The following is a 23239-nucleotide window of genomic DNA, read 5'->3' on the forward strand; positions in this document are numbered from 1 at the left end:
AATCCCCCAGAGGTTTATAACTTTGGTTATTTAACGTAAATTAATTGGAGAGACTTTTCGCAGCACATGCATAGAATTCGACATTTGCGGTGCATGTTGCAGTGTTTATTTGGCATTCGTCATACAGCTGTAATTACAACACTTTTTCAACAAGTTTGAAAAAACAAACATACATAACAAAAGACACACTTGCCATCTTTTGATTCTGTTAATAACCTTGCCATATACATAAAGGTCAAACGTAAGAGGAACACAAAAACTACGAAATCATTAATTGTACTGTGGAGCTAGCTTTTACAAATTTTCAGGATCAAAGCAAGAATCCAAGGATTACGCTTGATTTATGTTCGTTTCTAAAATATTTCATATTTGTTAAAACAACAAAGCGTCTCAAACTACTGGCGTGAGGTAAGTCCTGGTGGTGAATCAGGGGGCCTTCCTTAGACCACCAAGTGGCGGATGTGTGACATTTTGGTATTCAAAATCCTCCTTGTGCAGTTTCTAAATCATCCTTTTTAAAAAGTCGCCTCAAATCATTTACAAAAGCACTCAGTCTTTAGTGCTAAACACGAGTCTTTACGGAGAGGTATTTTTATGTCAATACAGAAACACAATGAGGAACTAACAGAGAAAGCAACACTTGATATTTAAAGGAATTACACAAAGAATGAAACAACTTAGAAGCGCCAAAACATTTGAACATGCAAAGGGAAAACAAAAGTCTCATTGTATTTACACACAAAGCTAAAACGCGTCAACAGAAACCTTTAGTGTTTGTTATAAATATGATCGGACTTGCACCGAAAATCGGTTTTTATTCCTCGTATTGACGTTAACCACCGAACGATCGAATCAACTCCAACGGGTTATTCAATGCACTTTTGCCGAAAAACACGTCATAGTCCAAATTAAAAAAAAAAAAAATCTAGTGATGGAAAGTGAAGCCTTGTGAAACACTTGATATTTTTCTACTCATTTAGATGGTGCTCTTGCTTTAAAAGCAAGTGCAATGGAAATTATTACATTCCCACTTCATCTTTTAAGGTAAAAGTGCCACCTGTAGGAGCTAAAAGATATCACAAGTGCTTCACGATGCTTTATTTTCTAATCACTGGAAAAATCAAAATCAAAATGGTAAATGGTGTGTACTAATATCTCACATTGAATTGATTTTTTTTGTTTTGTTTAAAATAACTTGCTTTCACCTCCAGGATCCTGTGCTGTACCCTGGCCAACGGCAAAACTCTTCTGTCCCATTTTAAAGCCATCTATGTTGCTGCGATCAACCAAGCTAGATTCAGTATCACTTGTTGCTAGCATGGTGTTAGCCAGCTAAGTATTATCATTGCTAGGATAGCATTAGCTAGGCAACAGCGAGGTGTTAGCCAGACAATTATGGTCATAACTTCATTAAGTGAAACCCACCAATAACACGCATTAATAGGATGAACAGATTTTCAAATTTAAGAACTTGGACACGGCAAATTCACTGAAATTCAAATATGCTAGGAACTATTGTTAAAAATTTTTTATCACTAATCAATTTGGTCACCAGCGGTGGTGCTAAAATTTTAGATAAAGCTAAAAGCTATCATGGATGACAAAACAGCCCTAAACAACTCAATGCGCACACAATGATCCAACCTTTAGTAGTAGTTCTACTTCCTGTGCGACTTCATGTGAAATTCAAGTTTAAAATTCCTTTTCAAGTGTTGATTTCATAATTTGCTATGACAACTGTATGATTGACACGGATGGACAAAATAAAATGTGCTTATTGGATTTAAATTACAAAAAAAACTAAAAAAAACAGGATGTCTGAACACAACCTTTGTATAATTGAGACAAAAAAAAATGGGCTGGCAAAATTTGTTGAATTTGGGACACAAGGGTCAAAATCTGAACTATCCTGGTGAAAAAGGAAAATCTGTTCACCCTCGTCTAACCGACACATGCTGAACATGTTTTTTTTAGATTAAAAAAAAAACAAACTTACTTTAATCTCCAGGATCCAGCGCCGTATGCTGACCAACAGCAGAACAAAAGATGGTACTTCTCTTTGGTCCTATTTTAATCCATCTATGGTGGCCCTAGCATCATCCTAGCTAGGGCTAACTTCAGTATCCATTTGACCTGTGGCATTAGCAAGCTAAATATGACTGTTGCTGGGATGGTGTTAACTAGCCAACAGCGAGGAATTAGTCAGCCTTTTTTTTTTTTTTTTTTTTATAACTTTCAATTAGTGAATCTCACTAATAACACACATGAAACCAATTACTATACTAATTTGTCTTTCAGACACAAAGTGATTCCAGGTGGTTGTCAAAAAGAAGGCGGTTTCTGGTGAGGAATATTTACAATTTTTTTTGTTTGTTTAAAAGATATCAGATGAGAGCATTCTGATGTTAAATGAGGTATCGGTCTCTTGTCATTGCTGGAAAATATAGCAACAACGGGCCCTGGGAACAAAATCAATGACCAGCTAACGTTCGCGCACACACAAGAGTCCATAATAGTAGTCTTTTTTTTGTGCATCTATCCGAGGATGAACTTTGGTGAAATTTCCTTGGTTTAACTTCGTTTTGTTCAGCATGAGCCGTTCCACGCTCTCCACCCCCATATTATTTCCAAGTCTTTTTCCAAGAAAAAGGGTCAAGTCACATAGGCACATAGGGCCAGCTGATGGAGCTTCCAGAGAGCTGCATGTCTCGGATGAGCGTCTCGATGGGGGTCTTTCCCACCAGGCGCATGAAAAAGAGTTGGGAGATGAGGCTGGCGGGAACGGCGCGTAGAGCGGGGAGGCGGAGGAGCAAGCGCCCGAAGCGCTGCGGCTGACTTGGGTACTGCATCCTCTCGTATTCCGTCAGGGCCACCTGAGCCTTCTCCTGGAGGGACTCCACGTGGACTGCGTCTGTCAGGCCGCAGGCGTCTAGAGGCCAACGAGGGAGAAGGTTGTTATTTAACTCATTCGCTGCCATTGACGGTGATAGTCATCCATTTTTAAGGCCGCAAAAATGTGGATTGTGGGCCGCAAATGGCTCGCGGACCATAGGTTGGACACCTCTGGTCTATCCTTATTCTGTAACCGCTGGTCACACTGATAGTCATTTACAGTGATACCTCTACTTACGAAATATTGGTGTTCAAGAGGAAGTGTTTAGCGGTTTGTTCACAGCAGACCAACGTGGTATGTATGCGTTTTAATGTGTATATGTACAATACTAGCTGTAGCAAAAGTGAGTTTTATGTTTCTTACTTCTACAGTGTGTATTGTTGGTGGAAAATGTGGATGAAGCGCGTGAAGATGAAAAGCGCAAGACTACTGTAAACGTCAGCGCAAAGAACTCATGTCACTCGTTAGTGGACAAGCCAACCTATCAAATTATACATATCAAAAACTGTAACAAATACATATTAAAATTAGCAGCTCCATCTCCTTAGGGCCGTCAAAGTCAATAGGTCTGGCCAAAGCAAAATTTATCGACCCATCTACGTATTGGGTCAGTGCCATGAGTCGGTGCTTGAGCTGAGATGGTCCAATACGTGGCAGAAGTGTAGCTTAGTCTATTTTGTAACAACAAAGGCTCAGAAACATTTCAAGAAGGGCGGTCACCTGGCGAGAAGAGCGCGATGGCCTTGAGACAGCTGTACTCGGCAGAGTCCACCTGGAGACGGGTCAGCTTGTCCACCTGGTCCTGGAACACCCTCACCTGGTCCATGAAGGACACCACACGCTCCGCCGACATAGGCGACGAGTGGAAGCCCGCCGCGGCCAGCAAGGGCGCCATGTGGAGCGGCAAGGCCGACTGCGCTGCGTTGAGGATGAACAGCTCGCTCCAGCTCAGCCTCAGCAGGGCCACCTGGGGTTCAGCACAAAAGCGGTCTTCAGTTTTCAAATGCATTTGCAACCTCAAGTTCCGCCGCTTCAAAACCAAGTTTGACACAAAGCTAAATCCTTTTTGATGAACACCAACAGTCGGAGTGCATTTTTAACAGCGCTTATACCGTACACCTGTTCTGGTAAGCTAACTCGGAAAAAAATGCTCCATGAGTGATGGCTTCTACTAACCTGATCAGACACTGGCAGCTCGGGGAAATAAGGGATGTTCCTGGCCCACTCCACCGTGCTGAAGAGAAGCCGGGCGGCAAGTTCGCAGATGTTATCGATGCCCATGGAATTATCAGGGCCGGCCTGCTGGTTGTACTGGTGCCCGTAGCGGCTGTTGGGGTACGGCTCGGCCCTCAACAGCTGCGAGATGAGCTCCGACACCGGCTGGCCACCGCCGCTCCCATTGTTGTTGTTATTGTTGTAGAATTCGCTGCCTCCCAGGCCACTGGCGCCGCCTATGGGCGTGAGGGTGGGGCTGAGACTAGGCTGCGGTGGGATGCGACCGCGTTGAACTGCTGTAGTTTGGTTGGGGGACCAAGGGGGGAGGGTGCGACAGAGGACGACGAAATATAAAAATGAAGGACGGGGGATTTGGGAAAGAAGACAGAGAGGGAGAAAAGTTAAAACTGGGTTCACCAGCAGTATATGATTACAGCTGGGTTGAGTCAGTCTCTTGTTAGTTTGATTGCGTCCACCTGTCCTCTTTAACCTGCTAACTTTGTCTTTGCCCATCAACCACCTGCTCCAATTGTGTCCTACCTAGGTGTTCCTTGTTGTCTCGTCAGTTTGGTGTGGATTTAGTTTCCTGTTTTTCTCTCAGTTCTTGTTGGGTCATCGTTGATATTGTCGATGTTGTTTGCTGTCAGTTCCTTGTTTTAATCGTGAGTTATGTCGCTGGGTTTTCAAGAGTCCGGTCAAGTTACCTTGTATGGAGTTTTCAACCTTGTTTTCTGTTTTGTCACCTCTATATAAAATTATTATTTGAAACTTAGAGCAACCTGCCTGCTTCCCTGCTTTTGAATCCCCGCCTACCATGCTGCATCGTGACAGATTGCGCCAATCGGATATGCAAATGAAACCTCCTCAATGTCAGTATTATTCTTTTCAGCACTGCCAAGCAACGGTTATCGAAAGAAAGATAACGCGCTTGCACGATGACCACAAAGCAACAAGTTGAAGCCCTATCAGTCACAGGAATGCTGCTCCGTGGCTGACCCTGAACTCTGACCTCCCCCGTAGACGCACCAGTGCAAAGACAGTTTCTCCACAGGGAGCAATCATGTGTCTCATTAACTTGTTTTATGTTCTCTTTCTGTTCAATGTGAGGTAAACAACACAGGCATGTCAGACCCTATCCATGCTGACTACATCTGGCTTTGGTGACACTAAAGCTGTCAAATTGATAAATCAACATGTCATCGATTACAAAATTAACGACAACTGTTTTAATAATCAAGCAATTGTTTGGTGCTTTTAATTGTCCTGATTTGAGCTTTTCAGCAGTAATTATGCTGCAATCTTTCATGAACGCAATTAACATTTGTATTTAATCCAAATAAGACATTTACAAACATCTGCTTTTAATTTGAAACTCGACAATCGGAGCAGTAACCGAATCGTTTTCAAAAGGTTTGGTGAGTACACCATCAATTCCTCTTGTGTGGCAATGCTTAGTTGTTGTTTGGTGTTTTTTTTCTTGCACAAAACAGAGTAATAGGGTTTGCAAAAAAAATGTTTTTACAATACATTTTAATGCAACTGAAAATTGAATCTGATTATTCGAATAATTGACAGAACAATCAATAAGATAATAATTTTAAAAATATTAAATAGTGACAGCGCCTGGAGACTTGCTACAAGGTACAATATTTGCTTTAAATCAATCAAAATAAAATAAAATTAATAATAAAGCAACACACTAAAGCAAACACTGAAGATGTCATCATTTCATAATGGAAACGATCTTAGTTTTAACGTAAACTTAACATTCATAGCGTTGCATAACTTGCTTAAATGTCACAATTAGCTGATTCAATTTGAAATATGTATGTTTATGTATCTTTCATGAGTCTGTCTATGCACTTAATTGTATTTATTCATTTAATTATTTTCATGCGTTAGATTAATGGATGGTCGGAAAATGGCTGGCACTGAAAGAATTCATAACTACATAATAATTATTGCAAACATGTCCCGGATTCTGCCACTTTTAAAATACGATTTCGCAATTTAGCTCATTTTCAAATGATCGATTTTCAAAAAGATGAATTAATTACACTAATTTGAGCTATGGCCCAGATCAAAAATAAAGCTTAACAAAAATACATAAGAAAAAAATCTGAGAAATCACAGACATAAACCTTTATAAACAACATCACTCAAATTGACTTTATTTCTACGACAGGCAACCCTATCAACGGGGGTCACCACACGGAGTGAATTCCCGTATTGGATTGCGTTTAAAGGGCTTGTCCAGCTTCAACCATTGGCTTAAGGTTGAGAGACTTGGGTGTATTAGCAAAGCATTTATGTCTGCCACCATGACAGAAACTAGATTAAGGCTGCTAGTACATTGCATTGATCGGTTACAGATACGCAGTTAACTGAGCTGCCATAGGGACTTGATAAGACAAGTGATGTACGATTAAAAAATATATATGTTCATTCATTCATACAGGACTATTCCAAGGCAAGTCATGTTCAGTCAGAGCGATAAACTGGCATTTAATTATTAACATGAAGAAACACGGTGTCGAATTATGGAAAAAAACAGCTACCTTCTTTACGCATGCCCACTCGGAAACACTTCTTGAGGCGACAGTACTGGCATTGGTTGCGGTGGTGCTGGTCAATCTGACACTCTCTGTTGGACCTGAAAACAAATCAAATATTGTACTCCTTAATGAGGTGTAAAATAGGCCAAGTACTTTTTAAACTTAGATTTATTAAGTGCAGAAAGTATGACATCTTCAGTGTTAGAAAATATTGGACGTTTGCAAAGGGTCTAAAGACGTAAGTAATTAATTACTTGAGATTATTAAGTACTAGAGTAATTGATTACTTTAAATCTTTAGCACCTTAAGTATTCAAATATTTGAGTACTTTAATATCTACATTAATCAGTTACTTAATTACTTAATTTCACATAGTAATCGATTACTTTAACATGAATTACCTAATATTATTGATTTATCAAGTACTTAATTACTCAAGTGATCTATTTATTTAGTAACCCTAACCCTAAAGTAATACAATAATAAACCTTTGTTTAGCAAAACACTTTGAAAAAATATAAATAAGTACCAGTGTGTGATTAAATTGCTGCTCTCTTAATAAAAAAAAAAAAACAAAAAAAACGTAAAAATATGTTGGGATTAAATGAGTGAATCATTACGGGGGTGGTATTATTTTTTCTTTAGGTGATAATAGGTGTAAATAAAAAGATTGACAATGTGTTTTACTTGCAGTATCATAACAATTAGCTGACGGCGAGAACCACAGTTAGGTTTACGTGATTTAGCTATCTGGCTAACCTGGTGTGGGAACTACAAAAATGTCGGCTCAATGCCAGACAGCAGCACACATTTCCCATCATGCGCCTCTTACCTGCACGTGTAGCTGAGGTTACGTCGTACGCTTCTCTTGAAGAAGCTTTTACAGCCCTCGCAGGTGAACACGCCGTAATGTTTGCCGCTCGACTTGTCCCCGCACACCACACAGTCCAACACGCAGGCCTTGTCATCCTCCCCGGCCTCCATGTCGCTGCCTCCCGCCTGAGGAGAGCCGTCCTCATCTTCCCGCTTCAGGTAGCCCTTTTCCCCCAGTCCGTTGGTGCCGCCATTGGGATCTCCCCAGCCCCCACTCACCATGGCCATCGCTTGGTTACCGAACCACCGAGGAAGAGCACGCCGCAGTCAGGCAGCCAAGAACCGTCAAGGTAACATGAATAGGAGCGCACCGCTTCTTATGACGTCGAAAAACAAAACGTCCAAAGGTTTTGAAGTGAGATAGTAATAAGGACCAGGGGGGGAAAAACAAGAGGGAGGGTGTACGGCAGGAAAAAAACAAGAGCAATCTCCTCCCACTTGCACTATGACCTGGAAACAGTCAGGGTGGTGTAACTTTTCAATTTTTAGCCTTGAACTGCCTTTATATGTCAACGTGTTCTTCTTGAGCCGCGACGCAGGCTGGTTCAGCTATCGCCGTCGTCGAATCCGGGCGGAGACCGCGCGGACGGAGTCCTCTTGGCTGTAAACAATGAGTCAGTCCGCTAGCGACTGTGGAGAGATGGCAAAGCTCTTGTAAATGACATGAGCTGATAAATAGAGCGCAAAGATACACACAAACACACACACACACACACACACACACTATATATATATATATATATATATATATATATATATATATATATATATATATATATATATATATATAATACACACACACACACACTCGCGAAAAGCTCAGACTTTCAAGCTAATGGCTGAAAAAGCAGCACAATCGTAGCGAAGCTTTAACAATAATTCCCTTTTCCACATACTGTTGCTTTGCATATATAAATCATTCAGTGCTTACCTCCAATGGAACAAGAATATGTCCGTTGCTGTAAATCCTCTCCCGCTAGATCTTCCCGACCTCCATCCAGAGGGCGAGCGCAGATTTCACACTCTGCTGTAATCCTCTCAGCGGCACCATCATGACCCACAAAGTGAAGCTATTCCACATCATTTGCTCCTGTGGCTAGAGGCTTAAAGGACCAAAAAAAAAAGAGGGTAAAAACACAGCTGGACTGTCAAGTTGACCTCCAAAATAGACACGCGAGGAAGTGCTGTCCTTTCCTTCTTCCTTTCCAGAAGCCTTAGTTGTCCTCAAAGCTTCTCGCTTGCAAGCCTTTTGTTGGTGCTTGGCCACCAAGAACTAATGATGTGTGGCCTAGCTGCTGCTTTTCATGTGTGTGTGTGCGTGCGCGCGCGCGTGTGCCTTCCCCTGTGGCAAGAGGTGGGGGAGGTAAGCAAGGGTGCTCTTACGTTCTCTCTTTCCGGGCGTCCATGCATCCAGTTATCATTCAGCAGAAAATTCAAAGCTACAGACAAGTTGGACGGCTGTGTACGTTTCCATTTTTTCCCCCCTGCTCCTCTTTTCTCCTCTAGCCCATTTCTGTGTTGGACACAGAGCAATAAAGCAGAGCAAGGGAGAGAGGTGAGGGAGGGAGTGAGGTTGAGTGTGTGCAGAGGGGGAGGGGTGCGTGTGTGTGTGTGTGTGTGTGTGTGTGTGTGTGTGTGTGTGTGTGTGTGTGTTCTGAGGGATTTGACACTACTATTCAAGCCCTGTGGTTGCCATGGCACTGGCTGCCTTATATGGCCATTGGAGTCAAAGAGCAAAAAGAGTGGGCTGTGTGGGGCAGCACACAACACACACACAGCAAGAATGTGGAGGATCTCTGCTGGGATGCAAAGAGCATGACCCCAAGGCCTTAAAACACACGCACATAAACACAATGCCAGATTACTCCCTGCTACACAACACAATATGGCCTTTTGTCTTACATAAAGCTATTCGCCCTCAGACTAATGGTAAAAATATTAACTTTGTTTCTCTGTTTCATATAAACACTATATATGTACGCCTTATTGTACTGCGCTTAAGATGTTAACGTTTTATGGTCATTGCTCACTTTTCAGGTGCTTAGCACACAGAAAGAGGTCAAGCAGACTTTGGCAGCCCAGTGACAGTAAAAGGCCGCAGGTCAAATGCAGATAAAAAGGAGCAGAGCACCCAGAACAACCCTGGATAAGAGATAAGTCATGAATCTGCTTGTAAATGTGCTGATCAGGGGAGGGGAGGTATCTGCCGTCACAGATATGGAGACATGAAAGCACCCTGCAAGACAGACGATGTGCAACCTGTTGTCTTATCTATGTGATGTGATTAAGGATTTTAAGTTGGGACGTACCGATACTTAGTATCGGCATCGGGATGCTACCTGAACTTATTTTAGGGTATCAGTACTCGCGATAGCAGCTGATTCTAGTTTCGGCTGCTCTCTTGCAGTAGTTTTACAAACAGAACTGGAAACTAAAATGAAAAGACAGATTAGAGGTCTAGAAATTGGCATTCAGTTCATGAAATTTAAGGAAAAATGTTATATTGGAATATCCATCCATTTTCTAGAGGCGCTTATCCTCGAGCGTCGCAGGTTTGCCGTTGCCTATCCCAGCTGACTTGGGGCAGTAGGCGGGGGACACCCTGAACTGGTTGCCAGCCAATTACAGGGCAGACAGAGACGAATAACCATTCACTTACCCAATCACACCTAAGGACAGCTGTAGTATGTCCATTACACCTGCCATGCATGTTTTTGGAGTGTGGGAGGAAGCTGGAGTTCCCTGGAGAACATGCAAACTCCACGCAGGAAGGCCGGAGCGAGATGCATTTGAATTCGGGTCCTTCAACTGTAAGGTGGATGTGCTAATCACTGAACCACAGTGCCGCCCATATTCTCATCGTTGTTGTTTTTGGTTTTTGTTTTTTTTTGTCTATAATTTTAAGTCATTGTCCCCCTCCCCTCTTACACTGAAAACACCTTTATGGCATTCCTAAAGCAAAGCTTACCCCCCTAGAGACTACAATACGTGTGTGTGAGACCACAATGTGTGTGTGTGTGTGTGTGTGTGTGTGTGTCTCACAGAAAAGCATTGTCCTAGCCTTTGTGTGGCTCATAGGTCATCAGAGGGTTCTGTTGGGGGGGGAGGGTTAATTTGAATAAAAGTCTCCTTAATTAGGCCACTGTTTGCTTGCTTGTCACTTCTAGTCTGGTGCGCAAGATTAAACCTGCCTCCAGGGGGCAGTATGTCACTTGCATGCAGATAATACAAATATTTGATGAAAAGCAAAGAAGTCAGCCATCGCTAAGACGCTGCAATATACTACAGGTACCTGGTTTTTAGGTAGAATAGAATGAATATGTGCCAGTGAGTTTTGTTTTGTTTTTCTGTTCTGTTTGTATTCTTGTATTTATTGTTAAAAAGTTTATATTGAAACATCAATGCAATTTCATGCTGTTTTCCTCGGCGTGTTGCATTGCTAGCATTGATATAGCACACTTTTGCTAGCCAAATGTGTGTTTTGCTCAAAGGGGACGTCAAGTCAACAATTTTATTTACAATATACCAGTACTCTGGTATTTGGATTAGATCTATGAATTAAGCTGCAAAACCCAACTGTATTTATTGAATCATCTTTGGAGTGGCCATTTTGTCACTTGCGATTGACTGAAAATAACCGCAGTTGCTTAGGGAACAGCAAATCACAGTTTTTGAACATCACATGACATCACAAGTGTTGGTGTGCTGAGAATCGGAATCAGCTTGATTTCAGTTGAGCAATGTAAACATCTAAGGGAGTGAATGAGTTAATGATGAAAAATATATCCAGAAATAACTGATAATACCAGGATATACCTGATAATAATACCAGTGTGTGTGTGTGTGTGTGTTTGTGTATGTATATATATATAATATACACACAAACGCACTGTATATTATGTGTCTCTTATTGTAGCCTCTAAGTTTAAATGCAAAGCCCTGAACAAACAATGTGTATTTTTAGACACAAATGTGGAACGACGGTTCCCCCATGTCTGTCATTCCCCTTCTAGCGGGGGAGTGATGGATACCGCATGGGACAAAAGTGACATGACCTTTGAACCAAGTCGCTACTCGTGTTGAGGAAGCAAAATATTTCTGTCGACGTGCATGTTGAGTCAACACGTGCACAAAATGACACTCAGGCAGCTGCAGTTCAAACTATTTTGACTGCATCTTGCATTGTGTATTTTTTTTCAGATTTGTTAAGATACCAATCAGTTTGTCTGGCGTTGTTTATTATTCTGTATATGCCTTAAAATGTAACAACAGTTAAAGTATTTTCTATGCATTTCTGTCTACATATACCGCGTCAATAATGTGAATGCTTTCAAGTGTTTCTTGTAGGGGGTGATAGCTCAAACCTACAAAATTGGACATTTAACCTCATCGTGTGGCATTTGAGGGCAGGCCGAGCCCTTCTCAAGTCAGCTATTGATTCACTTAACATTTGAGTTAACCTTTACGGTCTGCACGGAGGCCAGTCCCCCTCGCAAATGGAGTCACACCCAGGCACCACATGACTGCATGTCTTAAGTCAGGCCAGCTTGCATCCCTTGAGCATACATGCATGTAATTCAATCTCAGGGTGTGGGCACCCTCGCTTTAACCACTACAACAAACGGAAAGTAGGGCTTTACTTCAATTCACCGTGAGGCGTCTGTGCATCTCTTTTCATTAAGCCCCGATGGCCGTCACTGTTTGGACTTGTCGTGACAGCTTCTGGCTGAGACCAGGGTGACCTGTGACCTTTACAGAAGGGATGAGCCTCGGAACCAAAACAGGAGCCTTTTGTGCAGGTCAAAGGGAAAACATCTGCTGGGTCCAGGACACAGATTGAAGAGGGGGATTAACTGTTTGGCATTTACTGTTTTTTTTTTTTACCTTTAGGCCTTTTCTAAAGCAAATGACATCTCACCATTGACACTCAAATCCTTCTTCTTTTCACCTATTGTTAATTCTCAGCACAGCCTCTCGGCATAACATGAGAAACAGGCGTTAAAAAACAATTAAATTCAAATGAGGAAGAAATTCTTTGCAATATGTCTGCTGCTATGACTATTTTTCTTGCAGTTTGAAACTATACACATCATTTTTTTTACTTTCTGGACTTGATTTTCCCACGTAAATGATGTGGTGGAACTAGCTACCATTTATTGCAGAATCACTAGCAAAATGCGTGGGTTTTTTTTTTCTTTTTACTTCATAGAACCAGATGGAATCATTTGAAGATTTACTCCCCTTTATACCCCAGCTTCAGGCATTTTTTTCCAGCAACACTTTGCAAAATATCCTGGAATATCCATCAAAATATTGGCCTGGCGTTGCCCATTTTCGTTCTTGTGTGTCATATTTTAAATAAGTGATTAACGAAACATTTTTAAAGCCAGCTCCGTTTTAATAGGTTGATGACACACAAGGTAACAACTTCCACACTCGATCTTTGCCTTTTTTCCTATTTAGCACTTCACTGTTTATTTGGGTGTCAACAGAGGCACAGGAAGTATTTATCACTTTCCCTGAACTTCTTCTCTGTCTCCCTATCGTGCATACTACAGAGACGTCTTTCTTCAGGCCAGTCACCTGATGTAGCATGTGGCTGTTGATATGAGTAACCAGCGGCTTCTGAGCAGTTAAAAATTAACCAAACCTCTTTGGAGGGAAACCATGTGATTCCGATTCTCAACACACCAACACTTGCCTATTATAAGCATCAACGTCAGGGAAATTGTGTCAAGCCTGCAAATTATAAGGGAGAATCCATTCTCCATACTTCTACTACTGCCAATGTACCATTTAAATTTTGAACTACTGCACTTAAAACAATAAATTAGCACGCTAACTGTAGTGCTATTTTTTGAAAGAGTATATATGCATTTTATTATTATATGTATTAATATCACCACTGATAACAACAATTTGATAATGCCATATGTTGAAAAATTGGAATGAGCATATACAATTTTGACTCGTCTAGTGATGCAAAGTACTACATCATCATCATCCTCATAATGTACCGTACTGCTATAATGCATTTGTTCCACTCCCAGTCATGAATCGTCTCAGAAAGAATGATACTACTTTCCATTCTCCGCACTATTTAACGTCACCCAAGCGAATTAGTTTTGGTCAACTGCAATTACAGGAAGGCTCCACTGAGTGGCAGTGCAACCCACAGCTGCTTGCCAGTTCTTTTTCCCATTTCTGGTACTCATTTTGGCTTAGAACATTTTGTGGAAGGGCATGCAAATCAAAACATTACATGGACAGGATGCCATTAAACCTGAATGTCCTAAATGCAGATACGTAAACAGTTTTGTAATATTTTGAATGACATATCTACTTAATTTGATTGATTGATTGATTTAAATTGTAAAAGAGTGCCGATTATTATGAGGATTTTTTTTTTTTTGGGGGGGGGGTACACCCCTTATAATCTGTATATATTTCTATGAGAAACATTGTCTATTACTTGTAAATGCAAACTGAGGTTCCTGTGTAAATTATTTTTCTTTATTTGAACACATTTTAATTCATTTACTTCATTAATCATTGTGATTAATTCATTACTGCATACAATTAAAGGTTTTACCCAAATGTTATACACATTTCCCCACAAGAAATCTAAAACTCACTCTTTAAATGAACTCTTTAAATTACATTGCTTACCAAAAACTTGTTGATGAACTTCAGTTTTTCTTGTCTTGGTGACTTACACACACTTTTATCTATTTATCCAAGATAAAAGCAATTGATATATGAAGTAAAGTCTACTTTTTACCCGCCAACAAAATGTATCTGGGTTCAGATAATGTTGTTATGTCTAAAATAAGTAAGTTCAACGCATGTTTTTTTCCCAGTGTACTATAAAACAATAACATACTGCAAAAAGAACATTTCTCTCCTTTTATACGCTATACAGTGTGGAAAAAACACCTCACATCTTTCAAAGTGATGTATGAAGACCGTGTCAACCATTAGCCCATGAATAGATCTTCCAAAAGGGAAGAACGCTGCACTGTACATCTTCCCGACGATGTTTTCACAGAGCCTAAAAACAGCCCACTTGAAATTCAATTGCATCTACACAACGTGTACATCTTGCATTTTCTCTAATATCCTGCGTTTGTTGGCGCCTTTATCTACAATCTAGGACATTAGAAACGTTTGGCCATCAACATCTCCATGAATTACTGCTTCCTGTCCAGATGAGGTCTGGCACGTCAACAATGCCGGACAGGAAAAAAAAAAGTGGTTGCCTCTACTTTTCATTTCAAATGTGTGCGTGGTGTGAACGCGTCCTGTGAGACAGAGGGCAGCTTACCAACGTCATCATGTTGGACTGAGACTCAGTGCATCAAAGAGCCTCCCATAGAGAACAACATGAGCCATTGTCTTCCCGGCGGCTGTGCACCGGAAAACGCTCTTCATGATCCCATAAAAATGTTGTTGGCACATAGACGAGGGCATTTTTCGCACACTGAGATGGATGGCTTTATTACGAGATACGACCCTGAAGGTGTGTCGGCTTTGAATGTTACAAATCTCTGTCTGAAGACATTGTGTTGACCACAATGCAACGTGTACGTATGCAATACATACGTATGCTTGTCTACAATTACGTATATAATAGAGACCACGTGTGATGTGATATCCCAGAAAGACGGGCCACCCTGTGCACCACTTTGTGAGTGATGATGGGAGGGGTCTGAAGTCAAGCTAACTTCCCATCATGGGAAGTGTGTGGCCAAGCAGTTTATAAATTCCTACCCATGTTTACACCTCACCCACAATCTGATCAATTCTCATGTTCTCCTCGGCATACAAAGGAAACGTCTGGTTCGTTTTTGAAGTGTTTTGCGCTTTTGTCAGACAAACGGGCACCAGCCCTACAATAAATGGACATAGCCTCCAAGCTGCTTTCAGTTAAGTCAGCCCCTTCGTAGATGTTCTCTGGATCGCAGCGTGCTTAGGAGGAACTTGCGCTTCTTTCTTCTGGACCGTCTCTGGGCCACCAGCACTCATGTATAGCAGCGGCTACGCTCACGTGTCCAAGGCCAGCCCGCAGGCCCAAAAGAAGATGAAGTATCGATCAAAGGGCAAGAGCTGCGGCTACTACTTGAGGATCATCTTCTTCTTTTCGTCACTCATTCAGTCGCTCATCATTGTCAGCCTGGTTCTCTTTTTGGTCTACGGGAAGACGCAGGACTCGGCTTCAACAACTCGCATACAGGACTTGGAGGAGAGCTTCAGTCGACTTTCCATTGAGAACGTGGCCCTCAGGCAACAGAGGAGGAACCTGACGACCCTACTCAACGTCACCCTGACCGAGAAGACCCGCAACGACTGGGACCTGTTGAGGATTCGACACTTGTCTAACATCTCCATCATGTTTATTCAAGACTTGGAACGGAAGCTGGTGAGTTACTTTGAGCAAATATATGAATGTGATCTACTTGTGTAGTCTTTAGACCAAGACCAATCACGAAACTGCTTTTTAAAGGTCTTGATCTTGTCTCAGAATAATTTTTGATAAAAGATTTTTGATGAAGACCTGTCAAGTCAAGGCCAAATATTAATGCGTTAAATGAGGAACAGAAAATGCAAGCAGTAGGTACGCTGCCTTAACCATGTTGCATGTTTAGATTTTTGATTTCATTGTACAAATTCTCAAACAGCATAGAATCAGTTTTTGTTGCGAGTATACATATAGTCTTTGACTTGTCTCAGTGTAAACCGCTCAAAGTCTTGGTCTTGCCTAGGTTTTGATGCTCTCAGTTTAAATATTATCTTGAACTCCGTTATTTTGATCTTCACCACATATATGTATGTTACACATATATGCATGCTACCTGCTGTGTTTATGTTAGCATTTAGTTGAAAATGTGTCTTTCCAAAGTTAAAATTTTGATTTTAATTTTTCAGAATTGTTAACATTTTCCCTGTCAAAATTGTCATGGTAAATCTTTTTTTTTTTTTTTTTACTCTTTTGCTAATTTCATATTCTTTTTCCATCCCACTAACAGCAACAGACGAATATGGAGCTGATGATGTGCAAAAGTCAGTCGCGTCTTTCTCCGAGTTGCTCGCAACCTCGTAAGTGGATGGATAATTCTATCGTGTGAGCTTATGTATCTTTGTTCAATTCAACTCCAGCTGTAGAAAGTTCGCTTAAATGTGTCTTTCCCTTTATTAGAAGTCTCGCGAATGATTCCTCAGAGTGAAAGTTGTGGGCTGGAAATGGAACAAGTGAATGCTCGACTTCAACTGGTGGAGTCCAACTTCACACAAACAATACAGAAAATGAGGATGGAAATGGACCAGATAGCCAAAGACAGGGACAACCTTAACCTGGAGGCCATCCGTCTAAGAAGGGACAAGTCCGTTCATCTACAAGAGATTGAGTTCAACAGACAGAGATGCAAACAGGACTTTGTTCAATCCCTGAGTGGCGTCTCCAACGTTTCAAGAGCCTTCCTACTGAAGATCGAATCCCTCTTCCCCGCTCACATTGCCTTCCAGCTCACCTGTGAGAAACAGAGGGAGCACCTAGAGCAAATCCGCACCAACTGCACCAGTCTGTCTCGAGAGGTGGAGGACCGGTTCCAGAGGTACCTGAATAATGTAGGTGATCAGATGTCTGAGATCCAGTCTGAGAACAGCCGCTTGAAGGCTGAGAACCTGCGGCGGTCCGATGACTACCGTGTGTGCAGTCAGAACCGCTCAGGTCTGATCCTAGAGCACAGACAAGCCCTCGAGAAGCTTCAGCTGAAACATGACAAGGACTATGAGAGGCTTCTGTTGGAAAAGAAGAGGCTGAATGGCGATATTGACGTCCTTGAAAACAATGTCAACTACAAAAATAAAGAAATTGAAAGTGTAACAGAGCAACTCAGGAGGCTCAACATGTCCTGCATGCCTAAGGTGCGTTTGTGTGCGGGTGTGTGACCAAGGCATTGACTTCCAAATAAGTGTGTTGTTTTTTTTTTTGTCCATGTTAACATGAGTTTAATTTGATTGCAGACTGGATTTGGTGCCTTGCCGGGAGCTGGAGTTGGACAGTTTGGAAGGGGAGGGTCAAATGCTTTCAGCCCGAACTTCAACTCGCCTGGGCTAGGATCAAGCAAACCCATGTCAACTGGGTTAAATCCCAGTCTGAGCTCAACTGGCTCATTACCAAACAGATTAGGGTCAACTGGGTTGGGTTCCACAAGTCTTGGTTCAACTAATTTAGGAATAAACAAACAAACAGGGCTTGGTTCCCCAAGTCTCGGTTCAGCTGGGTCAGGAACAAACAGATTAGGGTCAACTGGGTTGGGTTCCACAAGTCTCGGTTCAACTAGTTTAGGAATCAACAAACAAACAGGGCTCGGCTCCCCGAGTCTTGGTTCAGGTGGGTCAGGATTAAACAAACAAGGCTCGATGGGGTTGGGCTCTTCAAGTCTTGGTTCAACCGGGTCAGGAATGAGCAAATTAGGATCAACTGGCTCGGGCTCCTCAAATCTTGGTTCAACTGGGCAGAAATTAGGATCATCTGGGTTAGGCTCTTCAATTCTTGGATCAGTTGGGTTAGGATTAAATAAACCAAGTTCCACAGGGTTAGGTTCCTCTAGCCTTGGCTCAACTGCGTCAGGATTAAACAAATTAGGATCAACTGGTTTAGGATCCTCAAGTATTGGATCAACTGGGTCGGGATCAAACAAATTAGGATCATTAGGTTTAGGCTCCTCAAGTCTTGGAACTAGTGGGTCAGGATTAAATAAACCAAGCTCCACAGGGTTAGGTACCTCTAGTCTTGGCTCAACTGCGTCAGGATTAAACAAATTAGGATCAACTGGTTTAGGATCCTCAAGTATTGGATCAACTGGATCTGGAGCAAACAAATTGGGATCATCTGGGCTGGGCTCCTCAAGTCTCGGATCAAGTGGGTCAACTTTAAATAAAGTTGGATCCGGTGGTTTGGGCTCCTCAACCTTTGGCTCGACTGGAACAGGATCAAGCAAACTAGGCTCAACAGGTTTAGGTTCTTCTGGTCTTGGCTCTACTGGGTTAGGGTCAAATAGACAAGGATCATCTAGTTCGGGCACTTCGAGTCTTGGCTCAGCTGGATCAAACAATAAACCGACTTCAAGTGGGTCGTCCAATTTTGGATTTAACTTGTTTGGGTTTGGACCAAGCAACAGTAACTCAGGACAAAGTAAACCAGGAAGTGGAATAGGAAGAGGAACATCAAGTGGGTCTTCACTTGGAATGGGAAGGACCAGTGGTCTGGGAGGAGGATCAGGTAATAGGAAAGGCCACATTATTTATTTTGTGTCCCCTGTCTGTAAAATTGCCTGATGAATGTTTTTTTTTTTTTTTAATCTGTGCTTACAGTTAACATTGCTCAGCACCTTCAAGAATTGCAGCGAATTATCAACCCCTCTTCCGCCTATGAGTAAGTATCTAGTTTTTCCTTCCCCTTCTGGGAGCTTTGACAGGGGATGCTGTTGTGTAGTTTACACCGAAAAGATGCCTCTTTACGACTTCTTCTTTCGAAAGAAATCTTGACGTGACCTCTTTTCATCTGTGAAGCCCTTTGAGACTTCGGTGATTCAGGGCTATACAAATAAAATTTGATTGATTGAAGTAGAATAGGTTTGAATGATTTTGGAAATGTGATCAACGTTTGAACGTTTTTGTAAACGAGGTTAAATACATTTGCAAGTTGCAAATACGTTTACACAGGCGCTGCATTCACTGTCACAATGTGCGAAATCTGAAACACACTTAACCCGCAGCAATTACTGTATATAATTTACGAATATACATAAACACAAAAATGAAAAGAATATGAAGAATTTAGGGAGATATTTATTCTGTTTTTCTATAGTTTTTACATTGTTGCTAAACTTGATGCGTCTTATAGACATAACATAGAAAAGACCAGGATTTGACCCTAAAACTAAGGGTGCGGCCTATTACACACTTGCATCCTATATTTGGGGAATTACGGTAATAGAAAAAGCTTTCTTTTCCCATTTGGCATACATAATATCAGTACATTTGAAAATTAAGTAGGCGAACTGATGATTAGTTATCCTCGTGTATTATTATTATTATTATTATTATTATTTCCATGTGGAATTTCTCCAATGTCATCTGGGATGTGCATGGGCAAGTGGGCAAGTGAATTACCTGTGGCATTATGGGCAAAAAAATCAAAAATGCATTGTTTTCAGCATTCATCCAATGAGTGCGTTTTAACATATTTGTAAGCATGTTCAAATGTATTTGTGAATTTGTTGGAACAAGTTTGCCATCGAAAAATGTTAACTCCACATTGGCAGCCCCACAGTGTAAAGGGTTATATGTTAGAGATATGCGTAGAATGTATTTGTATCACGCAGCGATAACATGCATCCGATGTATAACTGTCGTTTCAGAGAGAGACAAGAGCTTTCCAGAATGTTGGGCTAGTCCATCATAACAAGGAAAACTGAAAACGGCAAGGGATTGATCAGTGCCACAGAATTCAACTTCCTCATGGTATTAATAAATGTGCTTTTAACCTTCTCTCTTGAAGATGTTTAAAACTAAAACACACATTCAACAGGATAGACAAACCTGAGCACTTTTTTTTATATACAGAATGTGAAATCTGCCTTTTAATCATGCTGCATATGTTTATAATTGTATACAACTGTGAGAACAAGCCCATGCATGTGCTATTTTTGAACTTGTAAATACAGACGTCTTTGTTGAATTGTGCCCGTCCCTTTTTAATAAACAAATGTACTTGAGATATCACTCCATTCCGGCAGGGAAGTCATTGTTTGTCCCTGCGTGCGTCACCTATTGTATTGCTAATGATCCCCAAACAACACCTGACTTGCCCCCTGACAGTTGAACTCCAGATTTACTGGTACTGCGATCCAATCCATCTACCATGTTTACATTTACCTGCCAACCGATGGGAGGATCCTCCACTCGTGTCCATGAAGACAATACAATCAATTGAGCTGTAAAAAGAACATGGAAATCCACTATATAAACACAATCCAAATACTGTATATCTTGTTAATGTTCACAGTCACTGCTATATTTGAACTAAGTGAGTGTCAAGACCTTTCGTCGGAACTCTGGTGTAGCTAAAAGGCTGACTTATTGATTTATATTGTTTTGTTTTGTTTTTTTTTTTGTTTTTTTCCTCAGAGTACCAGATTTGGCTACTGTCCATTTAGGCTACCATTATTATTACATATTTTTAGCCTGATATCACAATAGCCCTTTTTTTAAAGCACAGTGTTGCCTGGCTTAGCCATTTAGAGCTTGATAAGGCATTTAAAAATAATAATAATAAATAAATAAAACCACGAGTCCAGTTGCCCAGATTTCACTTTTTTGGATTAGTAAAATCTGGATGACTCACTCCATACAAAAACAAGAAAAAAATTTTTTGAATTTTTTTTTTATTTATTGTACATTGTTTAGTGCCGGTAGGCTAATGATATATGCAGGTCATTACCTTAATTTATTAAATAAAAGAAAAATAATCTACCATTTATACTGTAATCAAGTCAGATTAAATATTGACTATGAATACTTTTCATTTTGTTGAGAATGTACAATTATTGTCATTAAACATCAGGTGCGATTTACTGAAAAGAAAACATAAGTGAAGAAAAAACCTTCATATTTACTGCTAAAATGAAAACAATAATAAAAAGAACATGAACATAATAAATACAAAATCCCAATTAAGCAGATGTTCATATAGGCAATTTCCTTCCATTTCCTTTCAGAGAATGGAATAATTGCATAAATCATTTTGAACTTAGTCACAATATTACAAAAACAATAATATGGTTCCTATTTTTCCGTATAAATAATCAGTCATCGAATTCATTGTAATCTGCAAAGATCGAGTCACGGCTGCAGGAATTTGATTTTTTAATTTGACAAGCATTATACTGTTAGGTTAACAATTTGACTCAAAATGATGGTGACAACTTTTTTTTTAACCCAACATTTCATTATACCGGGTATAAAAAAAGAAGCGCATGATGACACAATTGAATTAAAAAAAAAATCCCGATTTGCATTAAATCCAATTTGCATTGCCGCGGAGACCAAACAAAGCGTGCTGTGCAAGCAAAACATCACTATAGGAACACACAAACATCCTGTCTGTTCTTGTGCGAGAGGATGTCTGGAGCCCCCTGCAAGTCCCAGTGTGCATTGCCAATTAATGCTTGGATGCGACTCAATGCAGAGCTCTGCTCCAAAGGATTTCCTTTGTATAATATCAAGTGCTTTTCCACTTATAGACTGATGAGCGCACTGCGGGCGGAGGGGCAAATGTCGCAATATTAAGTATGACGGGGACTGTCATCTGGAAACCATCTTTGCACTCTGGCCTGCGCAACCATGATTCACCCTCATTTCAAAATATTTTCCTGCGTAGTCAGCGTATCATTCCCCTTCCTCAATAACACTAATGTTCTGGAAGGAATTTCGCCTCAACCGGCCTGTTTGGTGAGGCGGTGTACGATTTTCGAGCTTTTCCCGCTAAACAAAGAGTTTCTTTTTATGATTTGGGGTTTCGGGGCAGCTGTCACAAAAAAGGCCCCGTGGCTTGACACCTGCATTCAGGAAGACTTTAAAACACAAATATTCGTAGTGTAAGTAATTCAGCAATTGTGGAAATTAAAAACCTTTTCAGTCTTTGTATGTTATGCAGTAAACCGGAAATGCAGAGGAATGCAGATGCACTTTTGTGAATTCAGCATTTCTTCTAGTATTAGTCAGTAAGTAACCACTCACTGCAACGGTGTTGCGTTTGTGGAAAATGAATTAAGAGAAATCCACCCATTTTTATCCTTTTCAAATGGCCAAACATTTTTGCTATTTGTTGTTAATTGAAAATGCCATCACAGTAGCTAATGGCTCATCGGTTTTCTGGGTTTGGTCATGTGATGTTTGCAAGCCGATCCATGATTGGTTGTTACTTTAGCCTTTACTATAAGTTAAATAATTTATTTGGAAGAGGTTTAAGTCCAAATTATATTTCACTGTTTAGACGGGGCCAAGAATATAGTACCCAGTTATGGATAAAAAAAAAAAAAAAGCCAGACTTAATATTTGGGTCAGTTTGACCCAACCCTTTGGTCTATTTTGCTTGTTTGGTTTGTTTTTTTTTTTGTGTGTTTTTGTTATTTTCAAACAAACGTACAAAGTGACAAAGGAAGTTGGGTCAAATCGTTCCAAATATTTGGCCTCTCATTTTCAGACCCAAAATTGTTTCATTTTCAACTCAACTGTTTTTAGAGTGTACAGTAAAATCTACTCTAGAAATTTACTGTGTAGGGATTGTGATGTCATTTTCAGTTGACAGTCAGTGGCTGCCTTGATTAAAACTTTTCTATCCCATAATATGCTTTACTTAACCCCAGTAGTCTTACCATAATGATATTCAGATATCATAGATATGTGCTTGTGGAATATGAATTAAGCTACAAAATCCACCTATTTTGATCCATCTCAGGGGACGGCCATTTTTCCATTTGCTGGCCACTGAAAATGACATCATCATTGCAAACATGGCTCACTTGATTGCTGAGTGTGGTCATGTGACTGTCGCAAGCTGAGCCGTGATTGGTCATGACCTCAATACAGAGCAACGCCATATAAATCACAATATTGTGTTTAGACTTGACTAATG

General features: G+C 40.7%; 3 protein-coding genes across 5 annotated transcripts in view; 2 read left to right on the plus strand and 1 right to left on the minus strand.

Annotated features, from left to right (window-relative positions):
• Positions 1-83: 83 nt before the first annotated feature.
• Positions 84-9067, minus strand: nr2f6a (nuclear receptor subfamily 2, group F, member 6a). Of its 3 annotated transcripts, XM_088429113.1 has the most exons (7): positions 8920-9067; positions 8468-8639; positions 7496-8166; positions 6667-6761; positions 4070-4404; positions 3614-3860; positions 84-2929 (listed from the first exon to the last, which is right to left on the minus strand). In XM_088429113.1, the coding sequence occupies exons 3-7, from the start codon at positions 7762-7764 to the stop codon at positions 2658-2660; spliced, it is 1218 nt and encodes a 405-aa protein (XP_088285239.1). In that variant the 5' UTR covers positions 7765-8166; positions 8468-8639; positions 8920-9067; the 3' UTR covers positions 84-2657. The 3 variants fall into 3 exon arrangements, with proteins under 3 accessions (XP_088285239.1, XP_088285240.1, XP_088285238.1); XM_088429114.1 differs by having other exon boundaries at positions 4070-4401; positions 8468-9060; XM_088429112.1 differs by having other exon boundaries at positions 8468-9059.
• A 1521-nt stretch (positions 9068-10588) lies between these two features.
• ano8a (anoctamin 8a) overlaps positions 10589-23239 on the plus strand; it is a 28840-nt gene continuing 16189 nt past the window's right edge. Inside the window, exon 1 of the mRNA XM_088429102.1 lies at positions 10589-10824. The gene's annotated coding sequence lies outside the window, so the exon portion shown is untranslated. The remainder of the gene's footprint in view (positions 10825-23239) is intronic.
• On the plus strand, positions 15309-20330 carry plvapa (plasmalemma vesicle associated protein a). The gene is made up of 6 exons (XM_088429106.1): positions 15309-15955; positions 16563-16632; positions 16733-17460; positions 17560-18820; positions 18913-18973; positions 19962-20330. Exons 1-6 carry the CDS (start codon positions 15560-15562, stop codon positions 19993-19995), a joined length of 2550 nt encoding a protein of 849 aa, XP_088285232.1. The 5' UTR covers positions 15309-15559; the 3' UTR covers positions 19996-20330.

Source organism: Hippichthys cyanospilos, chromosome 12, assembly GCF_059441005.1.
Source record: "Hippichthys cyanospilos isolate Australia breed blue-spotted pipefish chromosome 12, RoL_Hcya_1.0, whole genome shotgun sequence".
Lineage (NCBI taxonomy): Eukaryota > Metazoa > Chordata > Actinopteri > Syngnathiformes > Syngnathidae > Hippichthys > Hippichthys cyanospilos.

Excerpts from the sequence above, each read along its gene's own strand:
- plvapa (XM_088429106.1), top strand. The coding sequence starts at position 15,560 with ATGTATAGCAGCGGCTACGCTCACGTGTCCAAGGCCAGCCCGCAGGCC. Across the intron at positions 18,821-18,912 it reads TGGTCTGGGAGGAGGATCAG|TTAACATTGCTCAGCACCTT; the intron begins GTAATAGGAAAG and ends CTGTGCTTACAG. Across the intron at positions 18,974-19,961 it reads AACCCCTCTTCCGCCTATGA|AGAGAGACAAGAGCTTTCCA; the intron begins GTAAGTATCTAG and ends CTGTCGTTTCAG.
- nr2f6a (XM_088429113.1), bottom strand. The coding sequence starts at position 7,764 with ATGGCCATGGTGAGTGGGGGCTGGGGAGATCCCAATGGCGGCACCAAC. Across the intron at positions 6,762-7,495 it reads AACCTCAGCTACACGTGCAG|GTCCAACAGAGAGTGTCAGA; the intron begins GTAAGAGGCGCA and ends ATTTGTTTTCAG. Across the intron at positions 2,930-3,613 it reads CATCGCGCTCTTCTCGCCAG|ACGCCTGCGGCCTGACAGAC; the intron begins GTGACCGCCCTT and ends GTTGGCCTCTAG.